We start from the raw sequence: 27,164 nt of genomic DNA, 5'->3' as shown, positions 1-27,164 counted from the left end.
CTCCTGTTGGTGCGTCTGTCTTATTCATTCTCTTTGGTTTTGTTTTCCGATCTTTCCGATAGGGAGACAAAATCCGATTTGTTTGTAAGCTGTGTGCCGCTTCACATGTGCTTTCGTGGTTAAAAAAAAAAGAAAAAAAGAAAGAAAAAAAAAAGAGGGATTCATAATTGAGTAAAGTTAGACATTATGGAAGCAGGACACACTCTGGTGTAAATACGCTGGTTGGGCACCGCTGTATGTAAAGCAGTGAAGACGCTGAATTAATGCTTTTGCTCATTCACTTCTCCTGGTGTGGGATTGAAGAATCATCCTTTAAAACAAGAGACTGAAACATTTTCACAAAAAATTCTCACATCCTGGACAAGTGGGGGTGGGGGTGGATCGGGGGTTAAAACAGTGTTTTATCGAAAAGAAAAAGACAAAAAAAAAAAAAAAAAAAAGTACACTGAATGATGGAATGCACTTTTATTTTGTTGCTTTCATTTTGTTACCAGCAAATGTTCTCCAAGGCATAGTATATATATGTGAGCAAGTAGTCCCGTATATATACACACACACACATTTATAAACGCACACATCTAGTGAACAGGGTCAACAATCTCTATAGCGACTCCCGAAACCTCTCCAGATCGGAAATATTTCTAACCTGGTTGGCCTTTCGGGTTAACCGGCGGTCTGAGAGGTGTGCTCACAAGTCAATATCATGTAAAGTTCGTAAGAAATCAGCTCTTTAGGAGCCTTCAGGAGCTCTGTTGTTTATAGGGATGGCTGAGAGAATGTTATGCATTATGAACAGTATTACTGTTGATTCACCAAACCTTAAACACCTTTAAACCCAAAAACTATCCTTAAATACCCTCTCTAGAAAAGGCATGGGAGTTATGCCATGATTATTTTTTTCCGTGGCATCGCCTCATACCTGTACTTTCCCTGCTGTCCTTGACCCTGTCATCCCAACCCTAATTTTGTGCCTGCTTTCTCAGCCCAGTATGTCATACACAAAACCTAATCGCCTCCCTTCTGCTTGCTGTCCGGAGGGCCAACACATCACAAGAGCAAAGAACACATCATATTAGCCGGGGGCTTTTCAAAATCGAAGGGCAGGGTTTTTTTGTGCGCCGTTTTTATAAGCTTTAAGTGAACTTTATGGCTACTGTACAGAGCTTCTTCTGTCCGTCTGTCTCTTTCTTGATCTCTCTGCTGGGTAGGCTAGCTCTAGACATTGTGGTGTACTCATGTAGTATGGAGAAATGCAGACGACGCCTGTCAAATCCCACCCCCGCAGAGGACGAAAGCCCCTCCCACGGCACCGTCATATATTAATGATCCGGCGCCGTCCAGTCGATCTCGCCTCTGTCTCTGCACGAGACTTTGTGTATTTTCTGCTGGTCTCTCGTCGGTTCGTTCTCAGGCAGAGGAGGGATTGGGAGAAGACAGATGTGCAGCTTAGGCTAGGGGTGGAGATTCGTGGAGGAGAACTTCGGGGTGAAAATGGTGGCTTGCCAGTTTGAACTGATGTCGAGGGCGAAGTGTGTAATTTCTGTGCCATCAGCAGCACCAAAAAGAATTTCGCCCCGTCTGCCTTTAATAGACCCGGCCGTTGTTTTTGAGCTGTGTCGGGCTGATTGGGTCGCTCAGACAAACAGAGCAAGGTTTTCAAAGACGCATCCAGTGTTTACACGAGTACCTAAACCTCAAAAATGACACAAATCATCTGTACAGTTACGAAAACAATCATTTAAGATAATTGCATCGATAATACGCTACAAAGATCAGACTGTTGTCTCCACCCCATGCCTTCTAGTGTCTGATTACAGCGGCGGTCTGTGTTCTGATGCTATTGGTTCCCTCACTTGCCTGCCTACCTTTTTGCCACACACCCAAAAACATCTCAAACCGGTGTCACAATTACTCAAACGTGACTGCTGCATGACCTTACCAGAAAGAAAACACTTACTATATAGAGATATATATGAATATAGATATAGATGGCTATGATTTTACTATTTTTGTTTATAGTTTTTATTCATTACTCACACAAGAGATTTGTGTACGTACCGTCTCTGAGCCTTTTGCATACTGACACCTCTGCACCGACTTACAGTGGACAGTTATGACGTTACTAAACCTTGGTATTTGTAAATGCTCTATAGTGTGATGCCCTGAAGCTCTCGTTTTTATCCCGTTCTTTTCACTTTTTGTTTATGAGAACAAAAAATAAAGACAAAAAAAAAAAAAACTTTTGTGTTTGGCTTTGACATACCGATCAAACTAGCACTGTATATTGTAGCTAAATTATGTATGATGATTCTATCCCTACTCTTTCACTTCTTTGACAAAGAAATCAAAAGAAAAACAGGAAAAAGCGTCCTGATGTAAAATACAATATATGTAGTGTATGCTTGTATCTAGTGAGCGTTCATGCTGTCATTCTTTCTTATTGTCTGGTGGTGATCAGTAGGTGGCGCTGTGCCGTCCAACTGAATGGCGCTCATCTGTTGTAAAACCCTCTTCTTTTGTACACCTGCTCATCGATATGTGATGGTGAATTAGTGACCTTCATTCCTTTCTTTTTTTTCTCTTTGTTTTCAGTTCTGTTCGTTTTTCGTTTTTTCATTATGATGGAAAAGTGGTAATGTGTTTTGTTTATAAATCACGAAATAAACTTTTCTTTCTTAAGAATGTGAAATATTGTCAGTGTTTCTGTGTCTGTGAGCCAGTTGTCGAAATTATGCTGATGATATGCTATAATAATTTTTTTTGTGATATTTTGTTTATTGTCTGTCAGCAGCCAAAAATAAATGGTTTGGTGTATGAACTAAAACCAAACTGCAAGGAAGAGGTCTGGAGAAGCGAGAGAGAGAAAGAGAAACCCTACTTGCTCTTACTTGGATCATTTTTATTTATTTTTTTTCCTCAATATTTTTTGAGTACCCCCTTATTTCGGTTAGCTTGGAAGTGCTATTATGTCCCTTAAAGATCCAGATGAAGACATTTAGTTGCCTGTCATTGAAATTTTGATGCAAAATGGTACAATTGTTGCCTGTCAGCTAACACATCTTGCCCGTAACATTGACAAACTCACTTTTGTAGTATAAAAATGCAGTTAATAATTAATATTGGCAACTAGCAGATAGATTAAGCCGATAAAATATATTAACTGTAATCCATACTGAAATTTAGTGAGAAGGCATATTGTTTTTACATTTTTTCCTGATGTTAAATATGTAAGACACCACAGACACACATTTAATATATATTCAATATATCTATGAGCAGCCGGAGCCAACAGTCTAGTCAAGTGTGAAGGCTCAGATTCACCACACATCAGCCCCTCGGTGTTCCTCTCTGACAGTAATCATGATTAGAATTCACTCAGAGGTTTCCTAATGGAGACATCGCGCTCTGTGAGGTTAACGGAAGGTCACGCTGAAGGTGCGCGTAACACACATGCATCGCTCGTCATCTTTTGCTTGATGCTACTTCCAGCCATTTAACATGTGGCATCTCAGAAAGAGTCGGGATGTCTGTTCTGTTCCTTATATTCAAAGTCTGCTTTAATCTAACATCAGAGAGAGTGAGTGAGTGAGCATGTGTCTGTGGTGATGCATGAGGGAGGTTCAAGAGTTCAGCTTGTAATTTTGTCAGAAAAAAAAAAATATATATATATATGTACCCTCTCTTTTATGTAATCTTGGAGGCTGTTTCTATGGTTACTACAATGATGGGATGAATTTCCATGGCAACAATTCAATTCAGAGTGTCTGAACAGACATAAAGGTGACAATAAGAAGCATTATTGCTGACAGTTCTAGAGACTCCACCCATTTAACCTCATAAACTCGACTTGAGTTGTTCTCATGGGAGCTACACCCAGAAGCAGTTATTTATGGGTCGTGACCAGTTTTTGTTTTAAATATCTTCTAATTTCTGCTGCTTGTGCTGAGAAACAAACAAACAACATTAGAGATGGCCAAAGGCAGTGGGACTGCATTACGGCACAGCAGGTCACAAATGCAGCAGTAATGAATAGATATTAAACTAATACTTGAACTAAACAAAATAGACGTTTAACTGAAATTCACGGAAAGAATATGTTAACATACAGATAAAAAATTACATTAAATCTGAATGAATTGCATATGTGTATAAATATGTACATAAACACACATGTATTGGTATTGGGTCACCCCCTTTCAGTGAACGGGTTCAACTACTTTAGTAATATTCATGAGTGCAAATCTTAATGTTAAAGCGTGAATGGTATCCTGGGGAATTGCACGCTTCTAATTTTACAGCAACAGTTTGGATTGGACCCTTTTCTATTCCAACATGCATAACCTCATAACCTTGCACAAGGCAAGGTTAAAAAAAAAGAAAAGACGACTGCGTCTATGGCAGCAAAAAATAATTCATGTATTTAAAAATTCATTTCCATCTCTGTTGCAACAGTTTTGGAAGTGTCTAAAATGACTGCACCCATATGTGCAAGCCGTGTGTGTTCAGTGAAGAGTTTTTGGCTCAAGAACTGCATTTAAAGTCACACCAGTCAAGTTCTTCCACACTGACCCACCTTAGACACAGAGACATTGTCATGTTAGAATAGAAAAGGGTCCTGTCCAAACTATTTCTATGAAATCAGAAGCACACAAAATCATTATAGGCTTTAACATTAAGATCTGTACCCATGGATGTTACTAAAGTAATCAAACCTGTTCAGCAGAAGGGGGTGACCCGAGTTTCCTTGATTGTACGCTTCGTGTTTTCAGCGGTACGCACATCCCGTGTGGTAACATCTAATCCTACGGGACGTCTGTCTTTAACAGATCATCTGGGGTCTTCTGTCAGAGAGTGAGGTGAGTGTTTTTGTGTTTTTCTGTTCGGCTCTTTTAAGCTTGAGTGACTCAGCATGCATATCCTGCTGAGACTACGCACTTGCAAATCAAAGACACAGTGACGGCTAAATGAAAGGTTGCCATAAATCAGAGATGAAACTCTTGCGTAAACTGCCATCCACAACAGAGAGTAGAATACAAGTGCAGGTTAGAACCTTGATGCGCGCTCAGTGACAACAGGAGGGCTGTGTCAGTGTATTATGTGTGTACAGTTGTGAGAGTTCCTCATCTGAAGAGTAAGAAATAGGGTGTAAAATTTAAGAGAGCAAATGAAAACATGAAAAAAAACATAGTGGTTCTTTTTTTTAAAACTGCATTCTTCTACTCAGATTAAAGCTAATTTCTCTAAGAACAACTAGCTTAAAGTGTCAGTGTATGAAGTCTGTAGAAAACATATGGATAAACAAATGGAGCTGAACTTTGTCAAAATGTGAAAATTAAATGTAACAAAAGCTTACAGTTATTAAGTTTTTAAGCGTAATTAAGTTTTAATGCAATGACAAGGACAATCTTGTCTTATCAGGTTTCTGGGCAAAACGTACTTTGATACTCCTATAAAATGGGAATAAAACCCAGTTTTTATTGTTTTAAAAAAATATTTTTAACTGAAGGTTGTAACAGCTTTCATGAGACGCTTTTTATTCTTGTCAACAGACGTAGATAACAAGCATTCAAACTACAGGCATCCATGGGTTGAAGTTTAAATGTCACACCGAAATTATGAAATTATTTGACAGATATAAATAATACACTTGCATTTTTTTCATTACTAAATAATGAGATTTAAAAAAAAAATACAAAATTTTTTATAAATGTAACAATAAACAATGCAATTTACATTCATAAAGGAAATTATAGCAACTACTTTTCAAAAATGTGTTGAAAATCAGTTTTAATATACAACTTCACCTGCCCAGATGGACACGGGTGTCAATAAAAAGGTGCTGTAAGATGTTCAGAAACACCACCATCAATAAATGACATAATCTCAGCCTTCAGTGATGCCTGTCTTTATCAGTGTTTTTCATAAATAATTAATATTTCGTTTCTTTTCAACCCAATATCTATCAATGAGCCTGAAACACACACACACACACACACACACACACACACACACACACACACACACACACACTGAGATGCTGCTTAAATTTAACTGAACGACTAAACAGCGCCACTTGCCTGTAAGCTTTTCACGATCTGTGTTTGAGATGGTCTCAGAATAAGGAAATAAATAGTTATTAACTTCACCCTTTCCTTTATCGACTGTTTTATATCTTTATTATTAACTGTGAAATTTAAAGACAAAAATAATTCATACATCTGTCGTATACTCAAATGGCAACGCAAAATGAAATAATTAAATGGGAAAGATTACGGCGGGTATCTGTGAACTTTAATTTATAAAAAGTTATCATGCAAATATGTGTTGATTTATGATATACATTTTTTCCAATTTTTAGCTCTTTTTTTATTTTGCAAATGATGATTTCCTCATTTCCTAACATTTTTATGATCTGGTTTTTAATGTTGTAAAAAGACAACATTAAAGTATATATTTTTTTAGTTTCAACTTTGCATTTTAATAAATAAATGTATAAACGTCTGTTCAGTAGTTACAATTTAATATGTGGTGTTGCATATTATGCAAAATAAACATGCTCATCAACCCATCCTTAGGGGTAATTGGCCTAATATTAATTATCATTAGCATAAAAATAATACTTATTGGTATTATTCGTATTAAATTGTATGGCTTTTATGCATGATAGAATTTAAAGTTATTGTTGTTGTTTGTGTAATGCAGAATTTCACAGCATGGTGTCATCTAAATGTCATCCCAAAATAGACACAGATTCTTCAGACTTTTTTTTTTTAAGAACAGGTTGTATAATACCTTTATTGCTTATGAAATATAAGAATAACACGTTAAGCTTCAGCCTTGCTCTACATCGGCTCAGGAAATGAAGGTGTAGTTCCAGCCTGACTCACCGCGCGCCGCTGCTCTTCTTCGTCTGCTCTCCCCTCCTCTATTCAAATGTGGACCAGCGAAGACGTACGGTCAGTGGGGAAATACAGCTAACTCATTTTAACAGCATACAACAAACTATGGTGACACGGCGGGCCCTTTGAGTTAAAACAGCAGTAAACCTGAAAGGATCATTTCATCCTATTCTATCGTGTCGTATCCTGTCTATTAGATGCGCTCTCTTTCCGCCTTTCCTCAGGACCTGACTCAGTAAGCAGATTTGTTTCAGGTAAACTTTTATGTGCGTTTTCCGATTTATGGTAACACTTTTGATGGTCCCTTAAGCGCACCTACATGTCAACTAACTATCATTAGAGTTTAAGTAGACTGTGTGATTATTATCTTCTAACTCTTTATTGTGAAGATCTACCAACAGACATTCCACTGACTAGTAGCTTTTGAAGACCATGTCATTCTAACCCTACCAGTCTACTAATACTCTACTAACACTATAAAGAAAGTTAGTTCGCGTGTAGGCGTAAAGTTACTTGTTGTCAACGGACTGTTCATAAGGGACCATCAAAATAAAGTGAAGCCATATTCGTTGTGCCGCGTTTCATGTAACTGTGACGGGAGTAGTGATTGACATCGGTCTCCACCTATCAGGAGCTAGTACAGTTAATTTAAGGGTGGATCGGTTGTCACTCGGTTTGCGTCACGTCCGATCCCCTTGTCTGTTCGGACTAGCTGCAGGTAAGCACGCGCTTTTTTTTAACAGGTAGATACCTTAAGACCCGTTGAGTTTTTAAAGCGTTTCTCTCGATTGTAGTGCATCATTTACATCGTTGTGCCGGTGCGTCGTTAGTGGGATGTACCTGAAGGTAATTCTTCCGAGCCGTTGTGTTCAATCCGTTAATAAACGTGTGGAGTTAATGTTGTTACGCGCCGAACAGGCCTGGTTTCCTGTGCCCCACTGCGTGGTCGGAGGGCGCGGTTGACCAACCTGTGCCCATAGGCATTTATTTTTTGCCGTGATATTCTCACGGTAAGTGCTACAAATAATATATTAGTAGAATTGAGAATTCGGGGAACCACGTGAAGAGTAACGTTTTTTGTCTTTTTGCGTAGGATCCTCCCTTTTGTCTCGTCCATATAGGAACCGCGTGCTTCGGCCATTCTCTTTATCCTGGTTACAAGGCTGGGCGGATGCTGCAGTCAGTAACTATTAAAAGCTCGTGTCTGGTTCGGATGTGGTTTTAACTCTTTATGTATTCCTTATTTCTGGGAGTAACTTTAAAGATTGCCTCCCTTACTTCTATTGGTTAAATCCGTTTCTTTTGGTTGTATTTAACTCCATGCGAGTCTAGTTGATTTTCTTTTTCCTTATTGATTGGTTTGTTTCGTAAATTGCCTTGCTGGATGTAACCTGAGATTTTTTTTTCCTATTCGTACCCCTGTTGGTGTTTGGCTGGCTTTAATGGTTTATATTCTATTTAGTTGTGGTCGATGTTTTAATTTGTATTTATTTTTTTGTTTGATTCATTGCAGGAGCTGGGGTCCCACGGGTGGCTGGATTTCTCTCCTGGTGGTGGTTCTTCTTGGTGTGCTGTGTAACACTGAGTGTTTAGTTGTGTGATCTGTGTGCGTGGAAGTGTGCCATCGTAAAACTGAACTCCTCAGCCCTGCTGGATGCATGTGATTATTGTAGGGACCCGACATTGAATTATTTATTTTTGTATTTTGTTTTGAAGCGGTGTTTGTTGTGAGCATTTTAAAATTTGTGTATTAATAAATTTGTACTTTTATACCTTACCCAAGTCTCTGCTTAACTTTTATATGAGGGATCCGAACATGTCCAATCATAAGTTTGGTCCCTGGGGATAATTCCTAGGGTGGCGTAGTCTATTTCCTTTGTGAAAGTTTAGTGTTGGTTTTAAAAACTATACCGTTCCGCCACATAACCAATATGATGTTATTATATTGGCTAACTGGCGAGCTGTCTATTAGTATTTGCTTGTTGCGTGCAGCGATTAGGGTTTTGATGGGAATGAAGGGAGGTGTGTGTTTGGGTAGTAATTTCAAATATCAAGTGGTTCTTAAAATGATCGAATAATTAGTCTTATAAAATAAATGACAATGATAAAATATAATTTTATTATTTTACTGCTCTGTAAATTGTCAGTAAACTTTGCTTTGCCAGTTTAATTGCATTTTAACTGATTTTAAAGAGAATAGGGTATCGTTGATTTTTTTTTGCACGGTTTTGTATTTTCGTCCGTGTTATTAATGTATTTAAAAAACCTCTACAGACGATAACACAATATAAAAAAATATTTTTTTAAATAGAGTAGCGCTGGCGCATGTCGCTGTCCATGGTCCTGTACGCCTGTGTCCAAAGAGTCTTTATTATAATTTATAATGCAGCTGTATGCCATCGTGGCAATTTTGAAACATTCCCAGCGTGTATCTCCCTCTGAGTTGTGAAGTTAGTCTGTTGTGGGGGACCTAAAATGTACTGATGAGAAAAGGAGTGATTTGTTCCAGTAAGGTTAATGATATTTATTTATTTATAACATTTAGTGCAATGGTCTAAATTAAAATGTGCATTTTTCTATAAGAAAATGCATTAATTGCCGTAATGTAGATATGTATGAATACTTCGGGATGTATGTTAGTTCTGTACGCTCTTAAAATAAAGGTCATTTATTGCCACCAATGCTTCTGTGCAGAACGTTAAACATACGTGGAACCTTTCAAAGGGTTCTAAATCAAGAGTACACCGTGTGCGCCTTGTTGGGTGTGTGTGTGGGGGGTGGAGTTTGCATTTATACCAGTTTTTATTTAGAAAATACATATTTTCGTTTTCCTTTTCATTTTGTTTTTAAAGTTGTTCTCAAAATCCAATTACAGGCCTAAATCCTATAGCAAAATTTATGCGCATTTAACAGTTTTGTATCCCTCTCCTTAAAGATTTCATTGAATAACTTTGGGATTTTTAATTCTCGCGTTAGTAGCTTTTACTACAGGACAGGTCTACAAAAAAAAAATGTATTTTTATGGAAATCTCTGATTAGTTGAGTTGTACATTTTTTGTTGGTTTGTATCTATATCATGTAATCCAAGTTGTGAATGTTATGCAGTTTTTCAGTTAAACTCACAGTGGCGCTGTTCACCAGTAAAACTCATTTTATTTGACGTTGTAGTTTACTCCACCCTGTTCCTGATGTCATATTTAAGGCTTGTAGCTCACATCGTAGCAAAAACGTAGATATTGAGGTCTCCAATCTTCTTTACGTTTATTTTATAAGCATTTTAAGAATATTTTATATTCTTTATATTTTTTCTCCCTGATATGGATATTAGAGGCATCAGTGTTGCTGCTGAGATGTTGGTCTTTTGTTCTTCGTGCTGATGGCGCACACTGCTTATGGAGACGTGAGCTATTCTTTTCCGGAGGAGATGAAACGAGGATCTGTGATTGGAAATATAGCAAAGGATCTCGGGCTCGATGTGAACAGACTGTCATCTCGTAAGGTTCGAATTGATACTGAAGGTAACAGAAAACGATACTGTGATATTAATCTGAATACTGGAGAACTGACCGTAGCGGAGAGAATCGACAGAGAGGGGCTTTGCAATGAAAGAATTTCCTGTGCTCTCGATTTCGAATTAGTTCTAGAGCACCCATTGGCAATGCATCGTGTGATTATACAAATAGAAGATATTAATGACAACACGCCAGCATTTCCTAAAGATACAATAAAGCTTGAGATAAGTGAGAATCAGCAGACAAAGGATCTCGATATTTATTAGATGAGGCCCATGATGCCGACATTGGTCGGAATTCAGTGCAATCATACACACTTCAAAATAATGAACATTTTATTCTTAATGTACAAAGGCGGATGGGGAAGAAAAATAATGAGTTAGTGTTAGAAAAAGAGCTGGATCGCGAGCAGCAGAAAGAGATCTCATTAATAGTGACCGCGGTAGACGGCGGGACTCCACCGAGATCAGGTACTGTAGTCATACACGTCACTGTGCTGGATGCTAATGATAATGCTCCAGTCTTTAGTCAGGACGTCTATAAAGTCAGTCTGCCTGAAAATTCTCCTCTAGATACTGTAGTGGTGACAGTGAGCGCTACTGATGCTGACGAGGGACAAAACGGAGAAGTCACGTATGCGTTTAGTCATTTATCCGAAATTGTTCGGCAGCTATTTTTTCTTGATACGATGTCTGGGGAAATTAAACTAAAGGGATTGATGGATTTTGAGGAGGAGAGTTCAATCGAACTGTTGATTCAAGCTAAAGATGGTCAAGGGCTTGCCAGTCATTGCACAGTAATAATAGATGTTATTGATATCAATGATAACGCCCCTACAATAATAATAAATTCCCTAAACACTCCAGTTCCCGAGAACGCGTTCCCCGGTACAGAGGTCGGCATCATTAATGTTCAGGACAGAGACTCGGAGAATAACGGACAGGTGCGCTGCTCCATTCAGCAAAACGTTCCGTTTAAACTCGTTCCTTCGATCAAGAATTACTATTCTCTGGTGACCACAGGTGAATTAGACCGAGAGCTGCTCTCTGATTATAATATTACAATTACTGCTACTGATGAGGGCTCTCCGCCTTTATCTTCCTCTAAGAATATTCACCTGACTGTAGCTGACGTGAATGATAATCCACCTGTATTTCAGGAGCAGAGTTACAGAGCTCACGTACAAGAAAATAATAAAGCGGGCTCCTCTATTTGTTCAGTATCAGCTACAGACCCGGACTGGAGACAGAATGGCACTGTAGTTTATTCTCTCTGTTGTCTTCTGATGTTAACGGCGCGCCGGTGTCCTCCTTTCTGTCCGTTAACGGAGACACCGGGGTCGTTCACGCCGTGAGGTCGTTTGATTACGAACAGATGAAAAGTTTGAAAGTGCTGGTGTTAGCCAGAGACAACGGCTCTCCTCCTCTGAGCAGTAACGTGACCGTGAGCGTCTTCATAACGGATGAGAACGACAACTCTCCTCAGATATTATACCCCTCTCCGGAAGGAAACTCCTTCATGACCGAGATGGTGCCCAAAGCTGCTCAGGCGCGCTCCTGGTCTCAAGGTGATCGCCGTGGACGCGGATTCCGGTCAGAACGCGTGGCTCTCGTATCACATTATTAAAGCCACAGATCCGGGACTTTTCACTATCGGTGTCCACAGCGGAGAGATCAGGACGCAGCGGGACATTTCTGAATCTGACAGCATGAAACAGAACCTGATTGTGTCCGTGAGAGATAACGGACAGCCCTCTCTCTCAGCCACGTGCTCGTTGTATTTACTGATATCAGATAACTTGGCTGAAGTCCCGGAACTGAAAGACATGTCTCGAGACGAGAGCGGCTCCAAGCTGACGTTTTATTTGATCGTCGCGCTGGTGTCCGTTTCCACTTTTTTCCTGACCTTCCTCATCATCATCCTCGCCGTGAGGTTTTGTCGCAGGAGAAAGCCCAGACTGTTGTTTGATGGAGCTGTAGCCATTCCCAGCGCGTATCTTCCTCCAAATTACGCAGAGGTGGAGGGCGCGGGAACTCTCCGCAGCGCGTACAATTATGACGCGTACCTGACCACGGGCTCGCGCACCAGTGACTTCAAGTTCATCAGATCTTATAATGAAGAAACACTGACCTCTGACCTGACTCTGAGAAAGACTCAGTCTGCTGTGGATGATCTTGAAGGACTTGATGCGGAAGTTAACGACTCGTTTCAGGTAGGAGTAAAAAAATCGCTTCTTGAAATGCTGTTTGTGTTAACAGATTAAATGTTTTCATGTACTTAATTGACTTCAATGGCAAGAGACTCTGTTCTTGTAAAACGTCATGACACATTTAAGATCTTTTATTTCAGAAAAGAAATGCTGTTTTATTAACAAGGATAATGAGTGAGATAGTGACTTCTCACTTAGTATCAATTTCTCATCCCATGCTTGGGAGCTCTTTGGGTAGGAGCTATATTCTGGTATCTTTTTTCAAGGGACAATTTGGAATATGAATGTTCTTTTATCTTATCACTTATTTCAGATGATCATCCGCTATAAGTCAAGCTATTTTTCACAAATTGTTGTTTGGTGAGCTTACATAGTGATCCAAGTCTGTCCTGTTAGGGGCATTTTATCTAACATCCGTTTTTGTGTCTCTCTAGTTTTTGTCGTTTGTAATTGAATTATGTTTTGCCTTTCTCTCATCAACGCTTCAGTTATGTGAAGTTAACTAAGTGAGTTCAATTTAGATACCAGTGGTATTTTGGCCAATGAAATCTTTTAATACTCCATTTCAGTCAGATTAGAAAAAGCAGCATATGTTTCTTCTGTTGCTGTCCATAGTGCTGAACTGGTGTCGACTGTTCTGTGGGTTGTTGCTGCTACATAAGTAATCTATATCATATTTCTTATGTACGCTATGAATATACGGTTTATGTAGTAAGAAGAAAAAGTGAAGTTAGGACCTATGTATTTTATAGTTTTTATTTTTCCTCAGTTAAGTCCTTTGTAACTGCTGTCCTTTCATTAGTCGATTGCGTTTTTGAATTGATTAAATATGTGCATTTTTCATAACTGTCTATTTTTCTTCTATGGTGTGCTTAAAGATCAGCGGAACTTGTGCTTCGTTGTTGAGCTGTGTTGGATATTTGCGGTTTAGCACAAACTACGCATTCGTGGTGTATGGCATGCATTGATTTTTGTGATCTTTTTAGTTTTGCAGTAGCTTTAAAACGTTTCAAGTGTGTGAAGTTTGTATATTTCCTCAGTCAATGATCTCTTACTAGTTACTTAAGTATACAATACATATTTGGTTAATTCTTAGTTTTGAACCATGTTTAGACCTCTAACCAGAAGCTATTTGTGTCTCTGTAGTAGCTGTGTCATGCTACACAGGCTGGGAGTAGATTTTAAAAGGATACTGAATTAAGAGAAAGGCTTGTACTCAAAAAAAAAAAAAACCCTCACATTTACTCATTGTTTATAATATTGTTCAAAAAATATAGGCGCTCTGTTTAACTGTGCAAAGGATCTCATAAGGTCTTGCAAACTGGATTTCGTAATTTTTAGATTTTAAGATATCATACCCAGACTACAACTGGTTGTGCACGAAGGTAGGATTTGTTGCATTTTAACTTACTTTCTGTGGTGTATAATAACGTTTTTCGTGCCATTGGCAAACTACGAAGTATCTTGCAGGCATGATGTTTAGCTTCTGCTCTTTTCATATCCTACAAGTACGTTTGAAACGACAAGCATGCCGTTTTATGTGCATTGCGAGTGTTATAGTCAAGATTTATGTGTGTCAGAGGGACATGAGAGGTTCTGCCGTTTCATAATTGACCTCTTAGTGTCGCTGTTCACCAGTGCAAGCTTCTAAGTTCATATTGTTTCTCTCCTTCCTGCTCATGATGTCACACATTGAGAAGTGATCTCTCAGCTCGCTGCAAATCTTCGACGCTGAGCGGTGCCTCCGTCTATTGTCCTCTTATATAGCCCATAAACTAAATTCAGTAACTTCATCTGGCTTTACATGCTCATAACGTTTAAATATTTTGTTCATTTTCTTATAGATAGATAAAAACCTTACTCGTTGCTGCTGAGATGTTGGGTCTTTTGTTCTTCGTGCTGATGGCGCACACCGCTTATGGAGACGTGAGCTATTCTTTTCCGGAGGAGATGAAACGAGGATCTGTGATTGGAAATATAGCTAAGGATCTCGGGCTCGATTTAAAGAGCCTCTCAAGTCGTGATGCACGGATTGTCAATGAAGGTAACGGAAAACGGTACTGTGACATTAATATGAATACCGGAGAACTGATTGTGGAGGATAAAATTGACAGAGAGGAGATTTGTGGAAAGAAAGCGTCATGCGTTATTAAACAGGAGCTCGTGCTGGAAAATCCATTGGAGCTTCATCGATTTATTCTTAATATTCAGGACATCAATGATAATTTACCACAGTTCAAGCAAAATATAATCAAATTCGAAATAAAGGAATCAGCAGACAAAGGATCCCGTTATTTATTAGATGAGGCTCACGACGCGGATATTGGTGTGAATTCAGTGCAATCATATACATTAGAAAACAACGAACATTTTATTCTTAATATTCTTACGGGGTTAAATGGAGGAAAATACGGAGAAATGGTTATTAATAAGGAGTTGGATCGTGAACAACAGAAAGAGATCTCATTAATAGTGACCGCGGTAGACGGCGGGACTCCACCGAGATCAGGTACTGTAGTCATACACGTCACTGTGCTGGATGCTAATGATAATGCTCCAGTCTTTAGTCAGGACGTCTATAAAGTCAGTCTGCCTGAAAATTCTCCTCTAGATACTGTAGTGGTGACAGTGAGCGCTACTGATGCTGACGAGGGACAAAACGGAGAAGTCACCTATGAGTTTGGACATCTATCGGAAAGTCTTTTGGAAATATTTGATCTCGATGTAGTGTCTGGTGAAATTAAACTAACAGGTTTCGTAGATTATGAGAAAGAAGGAATAATTGAACTGCCGATTCAGGCTAAAGATAGTCAAGGTCTAGCAGGTCGATGTACTGTGTTAATAAATGTTATTGATGTCAATGATAACGCCCCTACCATAATGACTAAATCTGTTAAAATTTCTATTCCCGAGAACGCGTTCCCCGGTACAGAGGTCGGCATCATTAATGTTCAGGACAGAGACTCGGAGAATAACGGACAGGTGCGCTGCTCCATTCAGCAAAACGTTCCGTTTAAACTCGTTCCTTCGATCAAGAATTACTATTCTCTGGTGACCACAGGTGAATTAGACCGAGAGCTGCTCTCTGATTATAATATTACAATCACTGCTACTGATGAGGGCTCTCCGCCTTTATCTTCCTCTAAGAATATTCACCTGACTGTAGCTGACGTGAATGATAATCCACCTGTATTTCAGGAGCAGAGTTACAGAGCTCACGTACAAGAAAATAATAAAGCGGGCTCCTCTATTTGTTCAGTATCAGCTACAGACCCGGACTGGAGACAGAATGGCACTGTAGTTTATTCTCTGTTGTCTTCTGATGTTAATGGCGCGCCGGTGTCCTCCTTCCTGTCCGTTAACGGAGACACCGGGGTCGTTCACGCCGTGAGGTCGTTTGATTACGAACAGATGAAAAGTTTGAAAGTGCTGGTGTTAGCCAGAGACAACGGCTCTCCTCCTCTGAGCAGTAACGTGACCGTGAGCGTCTTCATAACGGATGAGAACGACAACTCTCCTCAGATATTATACCCCTCTCCGGAAGGAAACTCCTTCATGACCGAGATGGTGCCCAAAGCTGCTCAGGCGCGCTCCTGGTCTCCAAGGTGATCGCCGTGGACGCGGATTCCGGTCAGAACGCGTGGCTCTCGTATCACATTATTAAAGCCACAGATCCGGGACTTTTCACTATCGGTGTCCACAGCGGAGAGATCAGGACGCAGCAGGACATTTCTGAATCTGACAGCATGAAACAGAACCTGATTGTGTCCGTGAGAGATAACGGACAGCTCTCTCTCAGCCACGTGCTCGTTGTATTTACTGATATCAGATAACTTGGCTGAAGTCCCGGAACTGAAAGACATGTCTCGAGACGAGAGCGGCTCCAAGCTGACGTTTTATTTGATCGTCGCGCTGGTGTCCGTTTCCACTTTTTCCTGACCTTCCTCATCATCATCCTCGCCGTGAGGTTTTGTCGCAGGAGAAAGCCCAGACTGTTGTTTGATGGAGCTGTAGCCATTCCCAGCGCGTATCTTCCTCCAAATTACGCAGAGGTGGAGGGCGCGGGAACTCTCCGCAGCGCGTACAATTATGACGCGCGTACCTGACCACGGGCTCGCGCACCAGTGACTTCAAGTTCATCAGATCTTATAATGAAGAAACACTGACCTCTGACCTGACTCTGAGAAAGACTCAGTCTGCTGTGGATGATCTTGAAGGACTTGATGCGGAAGTTAACGACTCGTTTCAGGTAGGAGTAAAAATCGCTTCTTGAAATGCTGTTTGTGTTAACAGATTAAATGTTTTCATGTACTTAATTGACTTCAATGGCAAGAGACTCTGTTCTTGTAAAACGTCATGACACATTTAAGATCTTTTATTTCAGAAAAGAAATGCTGTTTTATTAACAAGGATAATGAGTGAGATAGTGACTTCTCACTTAGTATCAATTTCTCATCCCATGCTTGGGAGCTCTTTGGGTAGGAGCTATATTCTGGTATCTTTTTTCAAGGGACAATTTGGAATATGAATGTTCTTTTATCTTATCACTTATTTCAGATGATCATCCGCTATAAGTCAAGCTATTTTTCACAAATTGTTGTTTGGTGAGCTTACATAGTGATCCAAGTCTGTCCTGTTAGGGCATTTTATCTAACATCCGTTTTTGTGTCTCTCTAGTTTTTGTCGTTTGTAATTGAATTATGTTTTGCCTTTCTCTCATCAACGCTTCAGTTATGTGAAGTCAACTAAGTGAGTTCAATTTAGATACCAGTGGTATTTTGGCCAATGAAATCTTTTAATACTCCATTTCAGTCAGATTAGAAAAAGCAGCATATGTTTCTTCTGTTGCTGTCCATAGTGCTGAACTGGTGTCGACTGTTCTGTGGGTTGTTGCTGCTACATAAGTAATCTATATCATATTTCTTATGTACGAAATGCTATAAATATACGGTTTGTTTATGTAGTAAGAAGAAAAAGTGAAGTTAGGACCTATGTATTTTATAGTTTTTATTTTTCCTCAGTTAAGTCCTTTGTAACCGCTGTCCTTTCATTAGTCGATTGCGTTTTTTGAATTGACTAAACAATATGTGCATTTTTCATAATTGTCTATTTTTCTTCTATGGTGTGCTTAAAGATCGACGGAACTTGTGCTTCGTTGTTGAGCTGTGTTGGATATTTGCGGTTTAGCACAAACTACGCATTCGTGGTGTATGGCATGCATTGATTTTTGTGATATTTTTAGTTTGCGCAGTAGCTTTAAAACGTTTCAAGTGTGTGACGTTTGTGTATTTCCTCAGACAATGATCTCTTACTACTTAAGTATACAATACATATTTGGTCAATTACTAGTTAGTTTTTGCACAATGTTAGACCTCTAACCAGAAGCTATTTGTGTCTCTGTAGTAGCTGTGTCATGCTACACAGGCTGGGAGTAGATTTTAAAAGAATACTGAATTAAGAGAAAGGCTTGTAAAAAAAACAACTCGCATTTACTCATATATTGTTTATAATATTGATAGATAGAAACACTGACCTCTGACCTGACTCTGAAAAAGACTCAGTCTGCTGTGGATGATTTTGAAGGACTTGATGCAGACATGGGTGCTTCTTTTCTACTAGAATTAACTTTTTCTTCTTTTTTTAAATGCTACAATCTTGCGATTAAATTAGCTTTTTGTTTAAATAGACTGAACCTTTAAAGACAAAGTAACTCCTATTTATAATTTTTGATTTTTCTAATCATGTTTGAGCCATTTTAAGTTGTGAATCCTGTTTCACGACTTTGATTTGATTTGATTCAAAAATGTTATCTTGGAAAATCCCAATATAACTTGTCTAGAACTGATTGGCCATTTTTCTGTTTACAGATTGTAAGTAAAGACGGTTAAGTTTGTAACTTGATAAATGCCAAATATACTACAACGTCGTCACTAGCTATTTTTAATAGATTCGAAAAGTTTAAAGAAATGTAGTGATCTTTTTAAAAAAGGAATCTATGTATCACCCTGTTGTCTAGCTGTTCTTTAAAACTCAGTATGTCCCTCTATACAGTTTACAAATGAATCTGACGCAAAACGTTTGTCTTTTTTCATCTGTGTCTTCATGTGAACTGGCTTATGAAAGCAGTTTCGAATTCCTGTTTCTGATCATGTTTCTGATCACTATTGTTATTTGTGCAATGCTATGCATGTTGTGGTCGTGTTTATGTAGCCCACACACAATCCCTTCAGAGATATGAACATTAATGCAGTTCCTTGTTTTAACTCACAGTGTCGCTGTTCACCTGAAAAACAATGTGTCTTCAGCACACGTCTCTCCACCCTGCTTGTGATGTCATACACAGGGGTTTTATCCCATCTCTTTATAGAAAATCATCGACAGCGACGGACTGCCTGATGTGATCTACGTCTGGTAGTTTGCATTAGATTATTATGTTTGTTTTCTTGTACTGGACTCTATTTCTGCCTGTATCTAAATCATCCCAAAGGTTCTGTTTTTCTGCTGAGATGTCTGGTCTTTTGTTCTTCGTGCTGATGGCGCACACCGCTTATGGAGACGTGAGCTATTCTTTTCCGGAGGAGATGAAACGAGGATCTGTGATTGGAAATATAGCAAAGGATCTCGGGCTCGATGTGAACAGACTGTCATCTCGTAAGGTTCGCATTCATACTGAAGGTAACAGAAAACGATACTGTGATATTAATCTGAATACTGGAGAACTGACCGTAGCGGAGAGAATCGACAGAGAGGGGCTTTGCGGAAAAAAAGATTCGTGCGTTATTAAACAAGAACTCGTGCTGGAAAATCCTTTACAGGTGCACCACTTTCTTCTTAATATTGAAGACATAAATGATAATTCACCGCAGTTCAAACAAAGTGTAATTAAATTTGAAATACAGGAATCAGCAGACAAAGGATCTCGTTATTTATTAGATGAGGCTCACGATGCGGATATTGGTATGAATTCAGTGCAATCATATGCACTTCAAAACAATGAGCATTTTGTTCTTAATGTACTAACTCGTGCAAATGGAAGAAAAAATGGTGAACTCCTTCTTAATAAAGAGCTAAATCGTGAACAACAAAAAGAGATCTCATTAATAGTGACCGCGGTAGACGGCGGGACTCCACCGAGATCAGGTACTGTAGTCATACACGTCACTGTGCTGGATGCTAATGATAATGCTCCAGTCTTTAGTCAGGACGTCTATAAAGTCAGTCTGCCTGAAAATTCTCCTCTAGATACTGTAGTGGTGACAGTGAGCGCTACTGATGCTGACGAGGGACAAAACGGAGAAGTCACGTTTGAGTTTGGCCATTTATCGGAAATACTTCTAGAAATATTTTCTCTAGATTCAGTATCTGGTGTGATTAAACTAACAGGAGCGATTGATTATGAAGAGGAAAGTTCAATCGAACTTCCCATTCAGGCTAAAGATGGTCAGGGGTTAGCCAGTTATTCCACAATATTAATAGACATTGTTGATGTCAATGATAACGCGCCTGTGATAGGAATTAATTCTCTAAACACTCCAGTTCCCGAGAACGCGTTCCCCGGTACAGAGGTCGGCATCATTAATGTTCAGGACAGAGACTCGGAGAATAACGGACAGGTGCGCTGCTCCATTCAGCAAAACGTTCCGTTTAAACTCGTTCCTTCGATCAAGAATTACTATTCTCTGGTGACCACAGGTGAATTAGACCGAGAGCTGCTCTCTGATTATAATATTACAATTACTGCTACTGATGAGGGCTCTCCGCCTTTATCTTCCTCTAAGAATATTCACCTGACTGTAGCTGACGTGAATGATAATCCACCTGTATTTCAGGAGCAGAGTTACAGAGCTCACGTACAAGAAAATAATAAAGCGGGCTCCTCTATTTGTTCAGTATCAGCTACAGACCCGGACTGGAGACAGAATGGCACTGTAGTTTATTCTCTCTTGTCTTCTGATGTTAACGGCGCGCCGGTGTCCTCCTTTCTGTCCGTTAACGGAGACACCGGGGTCGTTCACGCCGTGAGGTCGTTTGATTACGAGCAGATGAAAAGTTTGAAAGTGCTGGTGTTAGCCAGAGACAACGGCTCTCTCCTCCTCTGAGCAGTAACGTGACCGTGAGCGTCTTCATAACGGATGAGAACGACAACTCTCCTCAGATATTATACCCCTCTCCGGAAGAAACTCCTTCATGACCGAGATGGTGCCCAAAGCTGCTCAGGCGCGCTCCTGGTCTCCAAGGTGATCGCCGTGGACGCGGATTCGGTCAGAACGCGTGGCTCTCGTATCACATTATTAAAGCCACAGATCCGGGACTTTTCACTATCGGTGTCCACAGCGGAGAGATCAGGACGCAGCAGGACATTTCTGAATCTGACAGCATGAAACAGAACCTGATTGTGTCCGTGAGAGATAACGGACAGCCCTCTCTCTCAGCCACGTGCTCGTTGTATTTACTGATATCAGATAACTTGGCTGAAGTCCCGGAACTGAAAGACATGTCTCGAGACGAGAGCGGCTCCAAACTGACGTTTTATTTGATCGTCGCGCTGGTGTCCGTTTCCACTTTCTTCCTGACCTTCCTCATCATCATCCTCGCCGTGAGGTTTTGTCGCAGGAGAAAGCCCAGACTGTTGTTTGATGGAGCTGTAGCCATTCCCAGCGCGTATCTTCCTCCAAATTACGCAGAGGTGGAGGGCGCGGGAACTCTCCGCAGCGCGTACAATTATGACGCGTACCTGACCACGGGCTCGCGCACCAGTGACTTCAAGTTCATCAGATCTTATAATGAGGAAACACTGACCTCTGACCTGACTCTGAGAAAGACTCAGTCCGCTGTGGATGATCTTGAAGGACTTGATGCAGAGTTGAACGATTCCTTTCAGGTAGGAAGTCTTTAAAAATATTTGTAATATTTTGGTTCAGACATGTCTGTTTTTGACAACATGCTTTCTGTTCGGCTGGTGGTTCTAAGCTTCTTGGATGCCTGTTGCTGACTTTTATTTGTAATAGGTCTTTTCATATAAGTCCCAGTCAATTGCAGTTTAGAAAGATAATATTTGTTAGATTTCCGTGGTTCGTGTGTGTTGCTTTTGAAATTTTGATCACAACCTTCATAGTAAGGTTTCATTTTCAACAAAGGTAGTTATGTTCATGTTTTGACATTTAAAAAGCCCTGTTATGGATTTTTGAAAATTACCTTTTATGCAGTGTGTAACGTAGCCAGTGAATGAAGACATTCTCCAAAGTTTTAGCCGTGTATACATTTACTGTTTCAACCATTCAGTGTCTACTATTTCTTTTGAAACGAGTTTAGTTTTAAGTCTGAGTAGTTGTTGTATTTATATTTAAGCGATTCTAAGCATCTTTCTAAGGAGGATTTTAAGCAGTCGTTTATGTATTTAATTGTTTGGTAACAATTTACAATTAGGTTCATTAGTTAACTTCATTAGTTAACATAAATTAAGATTGAACAATACTTCTGTAACATTTTTACTATTGTTTACTTATGGGTTATTAAAATAGCAAGTCGTGTTTGTAAACATTCATTAATGCACTGTGAGCTAACATGAACAAACGATGGGCTGAATTTTTATGAACTTGCAAAGATTAATAAATAGTTTAATGTATGGTTGTTTCATGTTAGTCAGTGCATTAATAATAACAAATGACACCTTATTGTAATGTTACCGATTTTCTCATCACTAGCTAAATGATTATTTTATAAAAAAATATCATAAGCTTATGATAAATTTAAACAACTTTGTCGCATCTTATAATGATGGTTCAATGTCTGCATTCTGACTCTGACAAACATCCAGTCAGCAGAGAATGATCTTGAAAGGACTGATGAGGACTGGAACCATTTCTTGGACATTTTTATTTTTAAATCCTGTTGGTGGCTATTAGTCTTCATCGATTATGTGGTTGTGTGAAATTGACTTATCAAATTTGTTTTGTAAACTTTAAGCGTTCTGTTAGTTTGATCACCCGTGTCATAGAACATGTTTTCCTGCTGCTGTCTGTCTGAACTGTGAATCCACATTTAGTGCTTTTTCTGTTGTGGAACACGATCTCAAGATGTGTATAGATTTATTGATTGATTCAAATATTCTGAATATTGCGGTCCTGTGTGTCTTCCATTAATCAGGGAATGTTGCTGCCGGCTGTGGTATTGCTAAAGGATTTTAACTGTAAAACCAACACATAATCCTGTCAGAGATATGAACATTATGCAGTTCCTTGTTTTTACTCACAGTGTCGCTGTTCACCTGAAAAACAATGTGTCTTCAGCACACGTCTCTCCACCCTGCTTGTGATGTCATACACAGGGCTTTCAGTCCATCGCTTTATAAAATCATCGACAGCGACTTGATATAATCTACGTCTGTTATTCAAAACCGGGACATACGCTTGTTTTCATGTACATGGTAATTATAGTTTTGCTGGTTTCAGTTTCTGGTTAATATTTCAAGAATTCCGAAGGCTCTGTGTTTGCTGCTGAGATGTCTGGTCTTTTGTTCTTCGTGCTGATGGCGCACACCGCTTATGGAGACGTGAGCTATTCTTTTCCGGAGGAGATGAAACGAGGATCTGTGATTGGAAATATAGCAAAGGATCTCGGGCTCGATGTGAACAGACTGTCATCTCGTAAGGCTCGAATTGATGCTGAAGGTAACAGAAAACGATACTGTGATATTAATCTGAATACTGGAGAACTGACCGTAGCGGAGAGAATCGACAGAGAGGAGATCTGCGGGGACAGGCTGTCGTGTGTTTTAAAATTTGAGTTAATGCTAGAAGATCCATTAGAGCTGCATCGAGTTTCGGTTCAAATACAGGATATTAACGATAATTCACCGGGTTTCTCAAAGGACTTGATAACATTTGAAATAAGTGAGTCAGCTCTTAGAGGTACTCGTTATCGCTTGAATGCGGCTCATGATGCTGATATAGATCAGAATACAGTTCAGAGATACAGTCTACAGAAGAATGACAATTTTCAGTTAAGCGTAAGTACAAATGTAGACGGGAAAAAAAAATTGGAATTCGTCTTAGAGAAAGAATTAGATCGTGAGCAGCAGAAAGAGATATCTTTAATAGTGACCGCGGTAGACGGCGGGACTCCACCGAGATCAGGTACTGTAGTCATACACGTCACTGTGCTGGATGCTAATGATAATGCTCCAGTCTTTAGTCAGGACGTCTATAAAGTCAGTCTACCTGAAAATTCTCCTCTAGATACTGTAGTGGTGACAGTGAGCGCTACTGATGCTGACGAGGGACAAAACGGAGAAGTCACCTATGAGTTTGGTCGTATTTCTGATAGAGCTAGAAAGCTGTTCTCGTTGGATTCAAATACAGGTGCCATTCGAGTTACAGGTTCACTTGATTTTGAGGACGAAGCCATGTATGAATTACTAGTTGAAGGAAAAGATGTATTTGGTTTATCCAGTGATGCTAAAGTTGTAATAGAAATATCAGACGTTAATGACAATGCTCCTGAGATACGAGTGAAATCTTTGCGTAGCCCCGTTCCGAGAACGCGTTCCCGGTACAGAGGTCGGCATCATTAATGTTCAGGACAGAGACTCGGAGAATAACGGACAGGTGCGCTGCTCCATTCAGCAAAACGTTCCGTTTAAACTCGTTCCTTCGATCAAGAATTACTATTCTCTGGTGACCACAGGTGAATTAGACCGAGAGCTGCTCTCTGATTATAATATTACAATTACTGCTACTGATGAGGGCTCTCCGCCTTTATCTTCCTCTAAGAATATTCACCTGACTGTAGCTGACGTGAATGATAATCCACCTGTATTTCAGGAGCAGAGTTACAGAGCTCACGTACAAAGAAAATAATAAAGCGGGCTCCTCTATTTGTTCAGTATCAGCTACAGACCCGGACTGGAGACAGAATGGCACTGTAGTTTATTCTCTCTTGTCTTCTGATGTTAACGGCAAGCCGGTGTCCTCGTTTCTGTCCGTTAACGGAGACACCGGGGTCGTTCATGCCGTGAGGTCGTTTGATTACGAACAGATGAAAAGTTTGAAAGTGCTGGTGTTAGCCAGAGACAACGGCTCTCCTCCTCTGAGCAGTAACGTGACCGTGAGCGTCTTCATAACGGATGAGAACGACAACTCTCCTCAGATATTATACCCCTCTCCGGAAGGAAACTCCTTCATGACCGAGATGGTGCCCAAAGCTGCTCAGGCGCGCTCCCTGGTCTCCAAGGTGATCGCCGTGGACGCGGATTCCGGTCAGAACGCGTGGCTCTCGTATCACATTATTAAAGCCACAGATCCGGGACTTTTCACTATCGGTGTCCACAGCGGAGAGATCAGGACGCAGCGGGACATTTCTGAATCTGACAGCATGAAACAGAACCTGATTGTGTCCGTGAGAGATAACGGACAGCCCTCTCTCTCAGCCACGTGCTCGTTGTATTTACTGATATCAGATAACTTGGCTGAAGTCCCGGAACTGAAAGACATGTCTCGAGACGAGAGCGGCTCCAAACTGACGTTTTATTTGATCGTCGCGCTGGTGTCCGTTTCCACTTTCTTCCTGACCTTCCTTATCATCATCCTCGCCGTGAGGTTTTGTCGCAGGAGAAAGCCCAGACTGTTGTTTGATGGAGCTGTAGCCATTCCCAGCGCGTATCTTCCTCCAAATTACGCAGAGGTGGAGGCGCGGGAACTCTCCGCAGCGCGTACAATTATGACGCGTACCTGACCACGGGCTCGCGCACCAGTGACTTCAAGTTCATCAGATCTTATAATGAAGAAACACTGACCTCTGACCTGACTCTGAGAAAGACTCAGTCTGCTGTGGATGATCTTGAAGGACTTGATGCGGAAATGAACGATTCTTTTCAGGTAGGACTGTTTTCTAAGTATTTTTGAAGTATAATAACGTGTGTTTTTGTGTGTGTGTGCGTGTTTGCACCCGATTTTTATCACGTTATGGGGACCAAATGTCTCAAAGAGGATAGGAATACCAAGGGACTTTGGGGACATTTTTAGGTCCCCATGAAGAAACAAGTTTATAAAATACACTGGATTCAATTTTTTTACAATCTAAAAATGTCAGTAGTTTCCTGTAAGGGGTAGTTTAGGTGCAGGACAATAACATATACAGTCTGTACAATATAAAAATCATTGCACCTATGGAGAGTCCCCATCAAACATGGAAACACAACGTGTGCATGTTAACAGATCAAATGTGTAAAAATTTGTTTTTTGTCAAGATACTGTTTTGTTGCTGTTGTTTTCTTTGGTAAAAATTCTTGTGACCGCTTTATTAGACAAACATTTTTGAGAGCCAATATGTAAATTACTTTGGTCTTTGATTTAAGTTTAGATGTTTATGGTCTTGTTGGAGCAATCGTTTGTCAAACTATCAATGATCTTGTTTGGTGTTCGGTTGTTTGTTGATCTTGCATAGTTATTTTCTTTTTCTCTCATCGATACCTCAGTTATGCGAATTTAAACAATTAAGTAAATTTAGTTGGTAATGTTTTGGACCGCAGTTTAGTCAGATTGGAAATGGCAGGGTTGTCCTGTTGCTGTCCGTGGTGCTGCACTGGTATGTTCTCGTCTGTGGAGTGTTGCTCCTGCGTAAGTAATCTATTCTATATTCTCTTTCTTACATTCAAAATGTGTTGGAAATACTGTGAATATTGAGTTTATATTTGTTGAAATTGGTAGGATCGATTATTGACTTGTTTTTATGACCGTTTCTTGCCTTATGGCTTTAGATTGGAAAAATGAATTCACCGTACTGTATGTGGAAAAGGGGAAATACATTTTAAAAGTATCAGTTTAATAAACTCGTTTCAAGTATTCATGGGTGTGTAATACACTCTCTCGGCGTCATGCTGTGAAGGTGGCGGTGGCTGTAGAGGACTGTTGTCTGGCCATAGGGCAAGTGATCAAGTCTTTATATTTATTTGTGTCTATGCTCTAATCTCAGGAGTTGAACGAATGTTGTTTTTAAATCATCTTAATTCAACCCTGCAAAACTGTATTAGTGAAGAGTGGTAAATTTTAGGAGGAGGTTTTAATTACACTAAGGGGATCTTGAAAGGAACTGTATTGATCCTCAAGGAGTTTTGATTTGGTCCTGTTTTCAACAAATTGATCAAACGGATGCTCCAACAAAATTTATCTGTAATTTCAAAAAAAAGAATGGACAATGTCTAATTCATGCATTACGTTCTGAGGTTTGCACTTTATTAACTGACCCCACTGATATTAGAAAGAGGGCAGTTTGTTTTTATGATAAACTGTACAAATGTGAATTTGATTTGAGTCTGCCACTGGAAATGTGTTTCTGGAAAACCTGTCTGAAGAAGGCAACCGGAGCTCAGCAAGGCATTGTGCCTGGAGGGATTGTGTGGATCCTTGTTGGGTATGGCATCTGGAAAGGCTCCCGACATCCACCATCTCCCAGCTGACTTTATTTTACAACTCTGTCGTTCTGGATAGTGTTGCAAATTTCTTAGATGTCTCCAAGTTATTTTACTTGGATTGTGCCCTGATTTGT

The 27,164-nt window shown here is 39.9% G+C and overlaps 3 protein-coding genes, 1 long non-coding RNA gene and 1 pseudogene across 4 annotated transcripts; all 5 read left to right on the top strand.

Moving 5' to 3' along the window:
* The first annotated feature begins 7,613 nt into the window (after positions 1-7,613).
* On the top strand, positions 7,614-8,576 carry LOC122357287. Its single transcript, XR_006252446.1, has 3 exons — positions 7,614-7,909; positions 7,993-8,078; positions 8,413-8,576. It is a non-coding gene; the product is annotated as an uncharacterized LOC122357287 (long non-coding RNA).
* A 1,519-nt stretch (positions 8,577-10,095) lies between these two features.
* Positions 10,096-12,689, top strand: LOC122357229 (protocadherin gamma-A11-like). Its single transcript, XM_043256528.1, is given in 4 exon segments — positions 10,096-10,641; positions 10,644-11,678; positions 11,681-11,970; positions 11,972-12,689. Coding segments are annotated over 4 exon segments (2,394 nt in total). The 5' UTR covers positions 10,096-10,275; the 3' UTR covers positions 12,675-12,689.
* A 1,636-nt stretch (positions 12,690-14,325) lies between these two features.
* Positions 14,326-19,035, top strand: LOC122358198 (annotated as a pseudogene).
* On the top strand, positions 19,005-20,719 carry LOC122358197 (protocadherin gamma-A11-like). Its single transcript, XM_043257988.1, has one exon. It carries the CDS (start codon positions 19,052-19,054, stop codon positions 20,717-20,719), a length of 1,668 nt encoding a protein of 555 aa, XP_043113923.1. The 5' UTR covers positions 19,005-19,051.
* A 2,223-nt stretch (positions 20,720-22,942) lies between these two features.
* On the top strand, positions 22,943-25,522 carry LOC122358194 (protocadherin gamma-A11-like). Its single transcript, XM_043257986.1, is given in 4 exon segments — positions 22,943-24,161; positions 24,163-24,469; positions 24,471-25,302; positions 25,305-25,522. Coding segments are annotated over 4 exon segments (2,397 nt in total). The 5' UTR covers positions 22,943-23,121.
* Positions 25,523-27,164: the final 1,642 nt, after the last annotated feature.

The sequence above is a fragment of the Puntigrus tetrazona genome, chromosome 14 (genome assembly GCF_018831695.1).
Source record: "Puntigrus tetrazona isolate hp1 chromosome 14, ASM1883169v1, whole genome shotgun sequence".
In the NCBI taxonomy this organism is placed as follows: domain Eukaryota; kingdom Metazoa; phylum Chordata; class Actinopteri; order Cypriniformes; family Cyprinidae; genus Puntigrus; species Puntigrus tetrazona.
This window is presented reverse-complemented; position numbering and strand designations above follow the sequence as displayed.